At 34.9% G+C, this 15,549-nt stretch overlaps 1 protein-coding gene across 5 annotated transcripts in view; it reads right to left on the reverse strand.

The window, feature by feature from the left end:
- The window catches only part of RICTOR (RPTOR independent companion of MTOR complex 2), a 93,649-nt gene that overhangs the window by 41,842 nt on the left and 36,258 nt on the right, over positions 1-15,549 (reverse strand). For 4 of the 5 annotated variants that reach the window (XM_026058144.1, XM_026058143.1, XM_026058145.1 and 1 more), the window contains 11 exons: positions 15,030-15,161; positions 13,869-13,932; positions 9,250-9,376; positions 8,053-8,222; positions 7,737-7,804; positions 6,186-6,253; positions 3,921-4,003; positions 2,271-2,358; positions 1,177-1,267; positions 987-1,053; positions 797-877 (listed from right to left, as the gene is read on the reverse strand). In XM_026058144.1, coding sequence (XP_025913929.1) covers positions 797-877; positions 987-1,053; positions 1,177-1,267; positions 2,271-2,358; positions 3,921-4,003; positions 6,186-6,253; positions 7,737-7,804; positions 8,053-8,222; positions 9,250-9,376; positions 13,869-13,932; positions 15,030-15,161 — 1,039 coding nt within the window. Of the gene's footprint in view, positions 1-796; positions 878-986; positions 1,054-1,176; positions 1,268-2,270; positions 2,359-3,920; positions 4,004-6,185; positions 6,254-7,736; positions 7,805-8,052; positions 8,223-9,249; positions 9,377-12,423; positions 12,452-13,868; positions 13,933-15,029; positions 15,162-15,549 lie in introns of those variants that run through there. The other variant, XM_026058146.1, reaches the window with a different exon arrangement.

Consider the following 15,549-nt stretch of genomic DNA (forward strand, 5'->3'; position numbering starts at 1 on the left):
TTTAGGTTATTCTTAGAAGTTCTGCTCTTCGAGCATGTTGTTTTCATTTCTTTTTCTGTCTTGAGCAGGCTACAGTAACCAGAGCAAGACAAATACAGTGGAATGAATTTACAATTTCCTCTCATCTTCAGCTGTTGAAATGAGAATAAACCCTGTCAGTATGGAATGGTAAAGACTTTAACCTTGTGGGGATGCTGCATAAAGGAAGAAGAAAAGCTACTGTAAAAGATAAGTTCGGGAGAGAGAAGAGGGAGGAAGTGAGGTATCTCCAGCTTCTCTGTGCTATGTAAAAGCAGCCAATAGCACTACTGAAAAACTGTTCCACCAAGCTGGAGTTGCCTGGATGAATAATATGAAGTGCCCCAGCAAAAAATGTTTATATTCTAGCCTGCTATGCAGAAAGATTAATGCACTGCCACAGGGCTGCTAACATTGAAAAAAAAGCAAAAAGCAACAATAGTCYTTCTTTTCCCAAACACAGTAACTGATGAGTGAGTTTGCATGATTCCAGCTTAAAACTACAACTAGCTTCTGATGCAAGGAAGAGTCCTGGTGAGAGTGTGAGAGCCGGGGGTTACCTCTGGGGCAGCAGAAGCCCCCTCTTTCAGCACTGCCTTCCTGAGTCATGCTAGTTTTAAAATATGTAGTGCCATATGATGTACTGCAAGATAACACTATTATTATAAAAAGGGGATGCCCCCAGTTCACAACAGATAAATTCGAGGCTGTAACAGGAAACATCAATTTACAACGAGCTACTAATACTACTTGTTCTAAGCAGAAAGTCTCTACTCACCATATGCAAAAGCTCTCCTAAAAGGATAGTTGCTCTAACAGATACATGGTCATCGCTACTTGTAATGACTTCAACCAGACCCTTCAAAAGGTTAAAAAAAAAAATTACAATATTTAATGTACATCCTCTTATTTTAATTTTTATGGGAAAAAGTAGCAAGCATCTATTCATACTTAAGGTCATCAATTACCTCTAGAAGTCCATTGGTAATAAAAGCTGAAAGCACTAAAGCCAAATAATTATCCATGAGGTCAGGCCTAAGGAGAAGAAGTATGGAAACAGTTTAGAAAGTACATTGCTTTTATTGTTTCTGCAAGAGAACAACAATTACTTTATCAACACAAAAAAAACAGTTTAGATACTGTTCGTGAAATGCCCACCTTGACCTGGCTCGATGGGGTAATATAGTTTTAGCTTCAGCAGCTACAAAGCCATCAGAAAGTCTCCAACAGTCCTGAAACCTGCTTGGATCTATAAAGCAAAATATGGACAACAGTAATTATGACACTGTATACACGGTATTTCATGGTGTTATTTTAACAGTTGCCATTAGATAAACAGCCCTTTTATCAACTATAACTGTCATTTCAGGTTTCAAATTGTAGAAACATTTACATCAGAAGGGACCTCTACAAGTTATCTAATCCACACTCCTGTGCAAAGCAAGGCTAACTTTGAAGCTAGGACAACCAAAATAACAACATTTCCAAATTCATAAACACATTAAACTTGTTTAACAGAAAATATTTTAAAATGTATATCCATATGTAGCAACGTAGCAAGTTTGCAACAAAGAATGATTTATTTATTATAACTGCTGAATGATGATTAAGCTTTTTTATAATGAACCTCATGACATAGACATTTAAAACCAGACTTTGTAGAAGGGAATTGCTGGAACATTTAAAGCTAAGACTTGCTCCTCTCCAGCTCATATTTTTGTACTGTGAGGCAAAGGAGAGGATACTTTTAGGGTTGCAAAGGAGTAATTCTAAAAATAAAAGACTGACTTTGCTAAATAGGAAGACATGAAACTCGTTTGAGTTTGCCTTAGGAAAACTAAGTCTGCTGAAGCACAGTGGAGATGGCTAGCACATACACAGCATATGGAAACAGAGACTTTCTAATAACTTTTCTGTGACACAGCACTAATACTTCATGATCAAAGCAGGCTAATTTGTTGTAACGTTAATTACAGTCTTCTGTAATTATTATGCTCCATTACAGCTCTTTATCAAACTTAAAATTGATGTAGTAAGGATGTCAGAAGAAAGTTTGACTTCTAGTAGTTTCATCTTCAATGCCCAGTGGTTGATAAAGAACTTTAAATAGGACCTGAGAACACCCAAAGAATTCAGCGATAAAACAGTTAATATTGACATTATCTACAGTATGGAGGAAACAGTCAAGGGTTCAAATTTGTAGAGTAAATGAATAGACAGAATGCTTTTGTGAACTGGTTCTAAATACTTACCTACACTGAGAAGCGCCTCAATAAATTCTTCAGCAACAACAGGGAGAGGAAGGCGAAATATATCATAAAGAACCTCAAGCAGACCTCGCTAGAAAATAAGAAGAAAGAAGTAGCGATTTTATAGATTTATAAAAATGGTCTTTTTCCATTAAACTATTAAAAATATGAATATTGAAGTTTAGATTTCCATAAACTGTTAAGACCAATGTCTTTGGTTTGTTTTTTTGGGGTGTGTGCGGGGGGAACATGCTTATTTTCATAATCTGAAGGAATTTGGAGAAGAGAAGGAGAAGGCAAGGGGCTTGCTTGCTCCAAAAGTGTGCTTTATTATCACTACAAATGCTACAGAAATTTGGGATACTTGAATTACATCAGTTGAAAATGTTACTAAATTAAAAGCACAGTTTCTCCCTAATTGATATTTTTCAACAACTGTGATCAAAATAAAACTCTCCATTCTTACTACATTTAGCAGAATCTCCTCTAGCCACATGTAAATTTTCTACTTACAATACTACAGAAGAAAATTGAAAAACAGCATCTTGGATGTTATTACCTATACATTACCACCACCAAATAGTACACCAGCAATGACTGCATAATTTCTACCATGAATGAGACTGAAAGTGCAGATTGCTCTTCTATACTTAATTAGGAAGCCCTGAGAGATGTTGACAATCACAGCATTATCCAATATGCAAATAAAAATCAAATGAATGCACAGTTGTRTACTAGAAATACAAATAGTTTCATTACCTTGTCTATCAAAGGTTATGAAACAAGACACTTGCAGATCTGACTGAGCAGGTTTTGTTAGAACAGTAACACAAGTTACTGCTGCCACCACCACCACCAACTTTTTAGTTTAGCCAGTTATTTGGAAGAAACATTTTTACTCATCGCAGATTTAAACTCATCATAACTACAGCTACTTTGTATTTGCTTTGACTTGTGGCCATAACGAAAATTCATTTATGTGCTGTTGATCTAGTCTGTCTCCATGTGGACTTTTCCTAATGCCTGCTCTGTGTTTAGTCATTAAATACCAGCAGATCGGAGACTTCCACCATACAAAGTATGAATGAGAAACTAAACTTAAAACCAAGAACAACTGCTGGAAGCTATTAAACTTTTTTCCTGGCAGTATCAATTTCATGGTGCCTTAATATTTTTTTAATTCCTTTTAAAACACAATGGAATTCTATAGAATGAGTTCAAGATCTACATAAAATAATAAAAAGCAACAGACTAAAAATAAAAAACCAAAAACTTAACTCTTATAGTTAACTTATAAACTATTTCACTGCCATATTTGAGCATATTTCAATTTTTTAATATATATTTCTTCCCCATACATAGCCACTTTTCTCCCCCCTTCTCCTCTCCCTCCTGTCATACATACAGGGTGTGCTTTTAGTCTCATTTCACAGATAAGGAGCTAGAAGTAGAAAAAGCAAGCAACTTGCTTAAGCTCACACAGGAATTTTACAGTGATAGTATAGGCTTGAACTTAAGGGTCAAGTAAACTTCAGGCTAGTGGCCTCATAACTGGAATCTGTATTTAAACCACTAGGTTGTTAAAATTTTAAGACTGTGTAATTAAAACATCCAATATTATTCATATTTCAGTACTAAATATTTACCACCTACCCGTATTTCCATATTTGGTATACAAAGTACCCCAATGAGAGACTGAATCCCAGAATTCCCAGGCTTGCACAAGCTGATAATACCTAGAAAATATTAAATACATAATAATATTCCCTCACAGCAAAAAAAAAGCTTGAGATACATTGTTAAATTTGATTTTCACAGAATGAGCGCAAGCGCAGATGACAAAAATGACTTAATCATAAACATTTTTCACCTAATGTCATCTCCTTTCTAATCAGTAGTATATGTTTAACATAAAACTTTCTAATGATAAAACTCTGTTCCTTCACTAACACTTATAGCTACTTTTGCCTTTTCTACTGTAAACAGTATTTTCAAGTTATCTGCAAAAACAAAATTTACATGGGAGAAATGGCTGGAAAAAAAGATAAAATTGTCAAGAATTATTATAATTGGTCCTTTCACACTATATTCTACTCATTTAAATATTTCTATATTAAAAGGGCAAACCCTCAATTTTTCTTAAATGATGCAAAATTCTGCCTGAGCTAACGATTACACTGATTTTCAGTCTCAATTTGTATGCAGTTTTTCCAGTCAAAACATGGCCGCAAAGCCAGTATCCTAGCTCTACTTCCTTGACCATTTCTCTTCATATGCCACAGAAGAAGTTAAAACTTATAGTAACCAGAAAACAAACAAATTAATCAAAAATGCAACCTTAAATGAACAAAAAGATGCCAGGCTTGCACACATCTTTGTCTTACATATTTTAAATAAGCCCAATTCTCCATTCATTAATAAAGTACTAAAAGATGGAAATTATTGACTACTCATCCATTTATTTTCATTCATACTAATTTAACTAACATATGCTTTATATGGAAAAGTCCTCAAGTTCAAAATTTTCATGTCACAAAAACTTTTGATAAGCACATGAGGCCACATACACATGAAGTGTGTATGTTCCAAGTATGTTCCACAGTGCACCTCACAGTCCTTATTTCCAAGAGCATATAATGGTCACATCCCAGTTGCAATAGGGGAATAGATCTGGGTGTATGCAATCACTGCTGCGCGGCCCAATTTCATCCGTAAGGATATGACGGAACATGAGAATAACGGACAGAGGAATCAGCTCTAATGAATAACCCAGTCTGGAGAATAAGTAGTAAGACACAGCAGACAGTGTAGAGAGGCAAAAACAAATCCCTCAACCCTGATTTTCCTGTGTGTCTTTTGGGAAGACCAACATTGTAAGAACGTTTTTGTACCAAAAATATTTTTAAAATATTAATCTCTAATATAACAAGTAATATAAAAAAAAATGGAAGAAAGCATAACACTGAAAGTACCAAGATAAGTAGCATATGCAAGACAATGGTTTCTTGAGTCACTTAAACTTTTTAGGCTAATGCTATCAGTTCCAAATGCCTGAATTAGGGAAGATGCAGCAACAGCCTTAATGGAAACTGCTTCTTAGAAGTTTCAAAGTTGTCACAAACCTTCGTTTCCATCCCAGTGAAGTGGGAATGCACGTGAGGATATTTTTGAAGGATATGTGAATGCTAAATTAAGCTTACTGATAATTTTCAGAACACTAAAAGATAAAGCAAATAGTCTTACAAATCAAAAAGGCTTTCTATACAGTCTCTATCTTTCCCAAAGACAAGCTGTAAAAATCCTGCCCAAAATTTTGGTAAATGGTCCTATCAGCTGCTTTAGTTTATTTTAAAGACATTGACTTTACTGTGAGAGAATGAGCAGTCCCTGAGGTAACAGCTCCATGTCAGATACTGCACTATTGCAAAGAAAGGATTTAGAAAAATGCAAGACACCCTTTTTTCAATTAAGAAAAATCCAAAACTATGTCCATATTGGGATTTATCTTCAATTTCAGCACTTGGTAAAACCAGGTGCTAATGAAACACTGCTCTGCTGACATCTCTTTGTGCAGAGAAATAGATTTGTTATTTACACCAGCAAAACAATCTTTAAGGCAAATACTTAAATACTATTGTCCACATTCTCTCACTCACCAAAGAACTACCATCAAGAAACAACTGATACAGTATTCTGTATTGACAAAGAAAGCTGCATCTTGTCAGTAGAGTTAGTTAAAGCAAACTATTTATGAATCCTCTGATCAAAATACACCTTAGTCCCAATTGTAGGAAGGTACTGATAGAAGACAGATTAAGAGAGACAGATTCTGTGCTTAAACCAACCATTCTTTTACTCTGAAAGGTGAAAGTGCCTTCCAATCATTCAACTTAAAACAAGCAAACAAAAAAATCTTACCTGCCCATGACCGAAATGCTGCCACTATTCCCATTTTACTAGCTAGGAATCGTGCTTCTCTGTCCTCTCTGTTATTAAAACAACAAATGTCACAATACATAGTTACATTACCATAAGACAAAGAGTGCTACTAACACAGCAGTAGTTAACTGAGATTTTGGATGGGGAATGAAACCCAAAGGAAGAAAAATTTTTAAAGTGCCTATATTGCGTATAACACTGCTGAGGTGCATATACATACATACATATATACGGTATGTATGCACACACCCAAAGATTACAATTTTAGGTATTGTTACTTTTTCTTTTTCAGCAGAGTTTCTACGGTAGGAGAATCACATCAAAGTAAACACCTGCAACTGGTCAGATGAATCACTCAAGCTTCCATGGACAGTATGACTAGAGTGGGGGTCAAAAGATTTGGACCTTGGTTCAGTTACCTAGACCTAAGCACCAATTGTCATTTGATAACATACAATCATAGAATTCATGTTGGAAGGAACCTCAGAAGGTCTCTTAGCCCAAATTCCTGCACAATGCAGTTGTCCACTATGACACCAGACAAGGTTACTCAGGGTTTTATCCAGTTGAGTCTTTGAAATGTCCAAGGATGAAGGCTGCACAACCTTTCTGGGCAATCTATTCCAATGCTTGATGTCCTCATGAGAATATTTTTTTTTCTTAAATCCAGTTGAAACCTCTCTTTTTTTCCAATTTATTCTTTGCTGCTTCTTGTCCTTCCACCATGTACCACCGTGAAAAGCCTGGCTCCATCTTCTTGATAACCTCTTCACAGGTACTGAAAAGGCTGCTATTCTGTTCCCCTCCCAAACCTTCTCTTCTCCAGGCTGAACAAAACCTAATCCACTCATTTCTTCTCACAGGGCAAGTGCCCCAGCTCCCTGATCACCTTGTTGGACCTTTGCTGAACTTGTTTCAGTCTCAGAAAGTCTTTCTCGAGTTAGGGGGCCCAAAACCAGACACAGTGGTCTAGACGAAGTCTAGTAAGTGCAAAGAAGAGGGAAATAATTGCTTACCTCAGTCTACTGGCTATGTTTCTTGTTAATACAGCCTAGGATACTGCTAATCTTTTTTGCTGCTAAAGGTATACGGTTTACGAGAACTGCTCCCCAACCAGTCAGACCCCCAAGTCCATTTGTTACTTGCCTCCAGGCAGAATGAGACTCATTAACCACTACCCCCTGAGGCTGGCCACCCAACCCCTGAACACAGAAGCAGTTCTAATGCAAACTCCTCATTGTGGATGCCTAAAGTTAGATTAAAAAAAAAAAGTCTGAACTAAAAAATAATGATTTGATAATTTTTAAAATAAATAAATATGGGGGGAAAGGGAGGGTAAAACTAAATGTTCCCTTTTAAATCTTAAAAGTTTAACAATATATTGGTTGCATCCTAACCTGCTATCATATTCAACTTCAAGTAGTTGAGTACTAGTTCATTGCTTTTACTTTGTCACTTTGGAAAGAAAAACAGTTTAATTACGATACCATGAACATAACTGGTAGCACAAGTAGCAGCATTAACACTTACTTGAGTTGTCCTTCTGCTGTGTCTGGATTATGCCTGTAGTGAAAATCTGTGTAAGGAGCTAAAATTCGCTAAACAAAAGAAAGACATGCATTACTTTCACATGAGAATACAATTAATGGGTCCTGCCCTTTCCTCAGTCCCACTCCAATCTGTCATTTATTTCTGCTTTATAAATACTTATGCTCTTAGCCTAAACTCTTACATTTTAAACATTTTGTATTAACACAGAAGGTGAAATCTAAAGTGAAAATTAAACATTTTAATTAGTAACATAACTTTCTAATTTCTGTCACTAAACAAATAAAACTGAACCCACCTCTAATTCTACATCTGCTCGCACATACTGTCGGGTCTTTGGATGATTAATGAGGTGCAAAACTGTAGTTATCAGAGCCTCGTTTATTCTGCTTAGCTGACAATCAATCACATTTTTCAAGATGGTGCTTAAACCACCTCGAAGAGCTACCACCTCGGGATTCTGAAGTGCTAAAGAAAGAAAAAACACATCACTTCACTGAATGATAGGAAAGAAAACATTTCAAGGAGTCCAATATAACAAACACAAAATGAGTAAAACTCATGGTTTATGCAATACAGATATCTTTTTCTTCCTGAACACTGCCGAGATGCATATAAAGCTTTTAAAGGCACTGAGTGCCATTAATGATAAATCAAGATTTTGGATTACATTTATCATCAACAAAAACACTGTCAGTCAGTCACCATGGTACAACAATTTCTTAGCTTATTTCTGATGAAATGTCCATACAGTAGTCTGCATTTCACCACAAAAAGGTTTTGTGCTTCACTGAACTGACATGGACAAAATATTTATAATAGAATGTAAGAAAGTAAAAAATTGTTTATTTCTTTAAAACAGTTTAAGTCTTGAAACTTTTGCTAGTTATTTCTCACTAATACAGAAATGGAAGAAACTTAAAAATCTGCACCATATGGAAGTATATGGATTTAGCATAAATCACTGTCCATATCTTTACACAGATGCAGATATTGACTTCTAGAAGCCAGCTAACCACAGTACCCGTTTTTAAAATTTTAAAGGAAAGCATTTAGTAGTTCTCTGTACATTTAACAGCACTTCATGTATGGTATTCTCACTATTCCCAATCCATTAGTTTTTATAAACTGTTTTCATAAACTGAAAACATCAACTGTAGTGGGGAAACATTTTTAAGACAGCAAAATGTTAACTCCTAAATACAAAAACTACCAAATCTTAGAGGAAAGCACAATACCCAAAATCTTTGGGTACTTCACTTTTAAGAGATTTTAATTTTAAGTTGTTTCAAGTGACTCTGCTTTATTATCAAATTAATGGCTAAATTTAGGAAATGTACATTAAAAATATTTAGTTATTAGTCATTAGTTATTGACCACATGCCCTTTATTATTTGAATAAAGCTGTTTAATATGAACACACAGAAGAGAACCTCTTAGAAAACTGACAACAATCATGTTAAAATTTTTCTTAATTAGCTTCCAGACATCTTACCTAGTTCACAGATAATGGCTATACAAGCTCGCACCATTCGATCTCTTTCTTGAAGACCATCATTTCCAACTGCTATCAAAGAATTAGTTATAGAACTGGGGAACAATGAAGCATTCACAGTGATCATCTGCCAAAAATGGGGGAAAATAAAAATACTGTTTTCTTTGTAATATTTCTCTACATATATTCACTGATTCACTGACATTCTGTTTCCTAGATACAACCAGTTAATACATGGCACAGTCTATCTTGTTGTATCACACAAATCCTCAAAAATATTCTTTCTGTTCTTGAAATTCTTGGTTTATGAATTTAATTTACTATTCTCCTCCTGGTTTAGTTTTTCATTTTTGTATTATTTTACCATAATGAGAAAGGATAAAAAGGATACCTATTCCAGAGAGAACTATTGCTACCTTTTTCAGATCTTTTCCAAGAATTTCTTTATTAACAGAGGACACTATCCAATGACACACAGTAGATTACAAACTCTTGTAGAAGGTTCGGTCACACTGCACCACTGATTCTTCAATACCTATTCTTGGATAGTTAACAGTTGAATAAACTCTGTTTGGTATACAGTTCCTTAGGCACACAGGAGGGGAGACTGTGCTGCAGGCTACAGAACAAGGACAGTCAACAAAAGAAGCTGCTACAGTATTTGGAAGGTGTCAGTAATACACCTAAAACTGGTTGTATAGTACCTGATCTTCCTAGAACTGCAGCATAATTCAACTTCATGATAGGTTATAAAGGTATGTTATAGAAACCACAGGTCTTGCMCACATCAGATGAAAAGCAAAGATGAAACAAGACTTGCTTCCATTAATAAATCAATAGTCATTCTTCAATTGAAAAATAAAAATAACTTTCAATAAATTTGAGACAGAATGCAAGAACAGATATTAACAGCCAATGTTACTTCACACTAGGGAAGCTCCCCTGGGCAATGGAAATCCTCAGCTGCTGGTTTAAGACAAGTACCATTTAGATTAAGGAGCAAGACCCTGTGTGCATATTAAAGAGGAAGAGGCTCTGACTACAAAGGCTGAGTAGCTGCCTATTCACATTTTTTAATAGTTTGCTTAAATTAAATGCTCATATCCTGTCTCCTACGTGACAGGGACATCACTAAATATGAACAGATGAAATTAGTAAGGGGAAATAGACTTGTAGTCTGACTGCTTAAAAAGGGAACAACGTAATTTGTTAAAGCTCACTCAACCATGTCACTTTTTTTCTATTAATGAATCAAATTAAGGTGTGAAAAAGTGCTCAATATGCACCCAATACCTAAAACAACTTTTTAAACAAAACCTTGGTCAGCAGCCTTAATATCCCTTTCATTGCTAACAGCAGCAGGCTTATCTGCATTATTTTTCCAAAATTATTTTATTCTGCATTCATTTTAGGGCTCCCTCAGATGTCTTACAGATACCGGCTCAGCCAAAAGAGACTAATCTTTTTTCCTTTGTTTCAGATAATGTTAAAACGAGAAGAAATCAGCATTACTACATAAATATATCTGAACGTTTTAACAAGTTTATTTTTGTGACATGTTTTTGAGAAACTTCTTGTCATATATAATGTTGTCACCCACAAAACAGGAAGCTTGAAGCAAACTCTAAAGCAAACCCAAACTCTTCCCCACCTACACAGTCTTTCATTTTTATTATGGCAAAGAATAACAAGAATTAGCAAGAGAATGAGTGTACTAATCTGCTCTACAAAATTGTAGCTTTGTCTTCTACTCAAAATGAACATTCACATGTACTTGTAACAGCTTGAGAAGACATGCAGCCTCTAAGTTTGTTTTGCTTCTTTCCTTTCTTTGGTTTTGCAAAGGAAAGGATTTTTTTTCTTTTAATGTTACATTCCAAGTGTTTTTTTCAGTAGAATAAATATCAGTTTTGCATTTCCTTTCCTTCTACTCTACATATGTAAATACAATTCTAAAAACCAAGGACAGGCAAGGCAAGGCTACTAATAAGCAGTTATGATGAAAAAAGTAGCAGACTATGAAGTCAGTCTTTAAAGATTTCTTTAATAAAGAGGAAGAAAGAAGGTGGTTCATATTATACCTCATCTTGACTTCTGCTTTGAAAATAAAACATTCTGCCTCTTAAATTATTAAAAAATATAGATAGAATGACTTTTATTAGATGAAGAAATGCTTTCTGAATTTAGCCTTTTCAAGACTATATTACAAAGCTTTCACTAGGAAATGTAAAGCTGATATTACAGATATTGTCTCACAGAATATACAGTCAAAGGAAAAAAGGAACATACAAAGCTTTCAAAAAAAATCAAAAGCCTAACTAAAAAAGTTTAAAGTTATTTTTCTTTTCTCTTCGTGTACTACCTGCGTATTAAAAAGAGTTTATCATTAAATGTCTTTTATAAATTCATAAAACAGGATTAGCATACTACATTTTGTTCTTCTACTCTATGGAAAGGAAGAGAAGAAACTGAGGGAATGTTTTAATTTTAAAGTTTTATATCTATGCTATTCTTATATATGCATTTTTCCTATCAAAAACAAAGGTTAAAGAATCATGTCCAGACTCTGGAACAGAAAACAGTAATAGTTCTGAGATGCAGATGAAACCCAGTTCAGCTCTTCAAGGGCTTATTAGTAAACAGTATCTCCTGCATAAGTAAATTAACTGTGTCTGATCACTGTATTTGACATTCTTTCTCCTCTCCTAGACATTTAAATAATCTTTGAGAAATTCTGGACACAAACCACTGAGTCTGTGATCTTGAGGGAGATGAGGAAAGACAGGAGAAGGGCAAGAGAAGGATTACAAAAAGACAGTGCGAGAATACAGAACATGCCAGTTGGGAGCTGTGCCACAGTATACTTTGGGAGACTTAATGATTAGCTGCTCTGTGCCAATGTGTACTTAACTGATGAAGTCCAGAAAGGATGTGAAAAAGGTGTTAACTTTACTGATGGCCAGATTGGGTGGGGGCTTTTTTGTTTGTTGCTTTTGTTTTTAAGAAACAAGGGTATCCCAGGCAGCAAAAGATGTTGAGAAACATCACTCATCAACGTAACTCTCAGTGTCAAAGTAGAGCGAGTGAACTGGGGAACACTCTTCAATCAAAGGAGACATCAGATGCATATATAATTCCCTCAAAGTGTTCCTTCTTCACCAGCATAACACTCACGTTCAGGTTCTCCATGTATTGGTTAATCCTGGATAAGCACTGAATTAGTTTCATTGTATGATCTGAAAGAAGGTAGAAATGCAGCTTTTGCAGGGCATTCTTGCAAGTGATGCAAGTTCATAGATCTTTGGGTACACAATGAAGAGAACTATAATGAGAATCCTTGTACAACAATGGAAAAAAAAAAGCACTAGTGGATCTTTCAGGATCATTTTTTCAGGTCAAACTATTGGATTTATTTCTCTTGCTTCTTGTTTCAAGCAAGCCAGCAGAAGTCTTTGCTCAAGATGAAAATGCTCAAGAAAAGCCAGAAATATGAGGACAAATGTTTGGCTCCAGTAAAACCAATTCATTATAAATGTGTTTCTTATTAAAGTTATCCTAGCCCTACACTGAAGGTCATCTTAAACTAATTAGCCAAAAATATTTTTAAATTGCAACTTCCTCAAGGAACTATGATACTGATACGGGCAATTCCTCCTTTTTCTTCCTCAAGATAAAAAACTCTTTTTACAGTTGTGTCAATCAAGAATATTGTCTCTTCTGTAAGACAGAAACCAAGTGAGCCTATTTCAAGAAAAGAAACTGCATATCAAATTTCCATATTTTAAGCCTACACACACACACATGCGCACATATATATGTGCAAATCACTGAGATTAAACACAGTGCTCCTGGGGAACAATTCCTCCATTCACTTCAAATCTCATGCGGGTCTTAGAAAAATTACCTAAGATGTTCAGTAGAAGAGTATAAGATAAAGAATAGCAAAGTCCGGTACAAAGGCAGAATAAAAAGCATATTGCCTGAAAAAGTAGGTTCAGTAGCTATGTATGCCAAGTTCTCTAAGATGAGCTTGAAAATGCAGCTACAACAGCTTCAAACATCTCATGCCCGTGGGAACACAGTACAGTAACTAGCAAAAAGTAGCTAGGTCTTATTGTGTATCTGAGAAAAGAACTATGGATAGCATCAACACCTATGGATAAAGCAATAAGGCTGAAAGCATTCCTTGAACTGACTATTCCAGCAATGGCAATTTGCCTCATTTCTCAGATGACAGAAAAGCTCCCATCCTTAACTCACATATGTTTAAATACATTATACAATAAAGTTATTAGATAAACTTAATAGTGTGGTTCTTATATCCTTGCACTCATCGTTTGATAGTTTCTTCACAAATCTTGCTCAGTTTTATCTTCATCAAAGAAAGGTTAGCACAGTTCTAGTCCACTCAAGATTGCCAGTGCTAAGAGATTAAAATCACAAGTCTCAGTAGTGCCCTTCCTTCTCTTTTTTGAATTATCAGCTATAATTGCTTCTCATATGATAATTAAGGTAAGGAATAAGAGACTGTGAGAAAAAGAACTGCTGATGGAGAAATCCTGGAGTCAGAACTGCTGACCAGCATATCTAATATAAGACCATATACTTTTAGAGCTTACCTTTCTGACTAACCGAAGTGCTTGTGTTCTTTCTACTTCATTACTCTGCTGTATGTCAATGCACCTGAAATAAGTTAAACAAAAAAAAACCCCCAAAACCATTTTGTTTATAACAACACTAACTTTCACCATAACTGTTAATATCTCATTGTTAATATTCATGCAAATGAATAAACATTAAAAAAAATTACGACCTATTGTTTGAAAATTCTGCCATTTAGCAAGCATACTTATTATTTCAGTTATCCTCATTATAAGTAAATCATTAGAATGTTCTCAAATATACAATGATGAGGCAGAAAGGCTTCAACAGCAAATCTGAGCTAGCTGCATTTGCTGTTTCAAGTAAGACTCAACAAAATATTTATATTTCACATCACCATTTGTTCTGTGTCTCCTCATATCAGAAAAGCCCCCTTACCCCAACAAAATTAAAAGTGCACACTAAAATTGAGTGTGTGTATATATATGCATGTGTGTATCTATCTCTATATGCAAATATAAATATATGCATAAGTATAAATATATCTTTATATTTGCATATAGAGATAGACAGATACACACACACACACCTCATTACATTAAATCTGACAAGATTTTAACAAAACAAGCACTAGAGAAGATAATAGTTAGATGTACTCATCATGTTGATCTTATTATCTCATTGTTAGTTTGCCCTCTGGTATTTTTCTGTTGTGTCACAGGTTATAGTTAGATGATGAATTCTTGGGCATGAACTATTTTTTTCCCCATGTCTTTGTACAACAGGCTCCTAAGCACTATGGTAATACAAAGAATCAGAACGAACCCCATAAAACAAGTTAAGACATAAAAATTTTAAAGGTTTCAATCTCCTAATAACACCACAGATTAATTTATAAATAATACCATTTATGGTTCAAAATTAGCTTAAATTTAAGTACATCTAATTTTTTTTTAGTTTCCTCATAGCATATCATACATTTGGATAGCGTTTTATTTGGATGTATTATTCCTCTATTTTTAAAGAAAGAAGTTGAAGAAAATAATATCAAAGAAAACAGTCTTTTATAAAGCTACATATCAAGAATGTAAACAGACATGAAAGTATCTCTCTTCACCTCTCTTAACCATGATAAAACAAGAGATTTACAACACAGATTGTAATGAAAGAAAAATTACCTGGCTATCAAGTAATCCACTTTCAACTTTAGCACCTTCTGGAGAATACCCGAGTCCCGAATGAGATACCGGAGGGCTCGCAATCCTGCTGCTCGCACCTCTTTTGCTTCATTCAGTAAAGCTAACCGCAGACTACAATGAAGAAAACAAAGCAGGAAAACAATTCTATAGCAGCAGGTAGACTTCACCATCTGACAGGCAGCTAGTACCTACTAATTTAAAATATAAAGTCTAATGTTTAAAGAGAAGTATTCTGCATTAATTTTGTGTCTTTGAGATATATACCTGTACAGCCTAGAGGACAAACCTTCACCTTGCCAGCAGATGTAGACAATATATTAATCTGAAGAAAGCCAAAAAACAAACTTTTAAGAACAATTCCTACATCCCTGAAATGATATATGACCAAGACCTGTACCTGACTTGTTACTTGACAAAACAGATGAGCACAATATTAGTCCCCAAAAGGTATTCTAGATTAGTTGCAATTTTCAAGAAAATTAACAGACGGAGAATATCT

The sequence above is a fragment of the Apteryx rowi genome, unplaced genomic scaffold (genome assembly GCF_003343035.1).
Source record: "Apteryx rowi isolate R43461 unplaced genomic scaffold, aptRow1 scaffold_143, whole genome shotgun sequence".
Classification (NCBI taxonomy): Eukaryota; Metazoa; Chordata; class Aves; order Apterygiformes; family Apterygidae; genus Apteryx; species Apteryx rowi.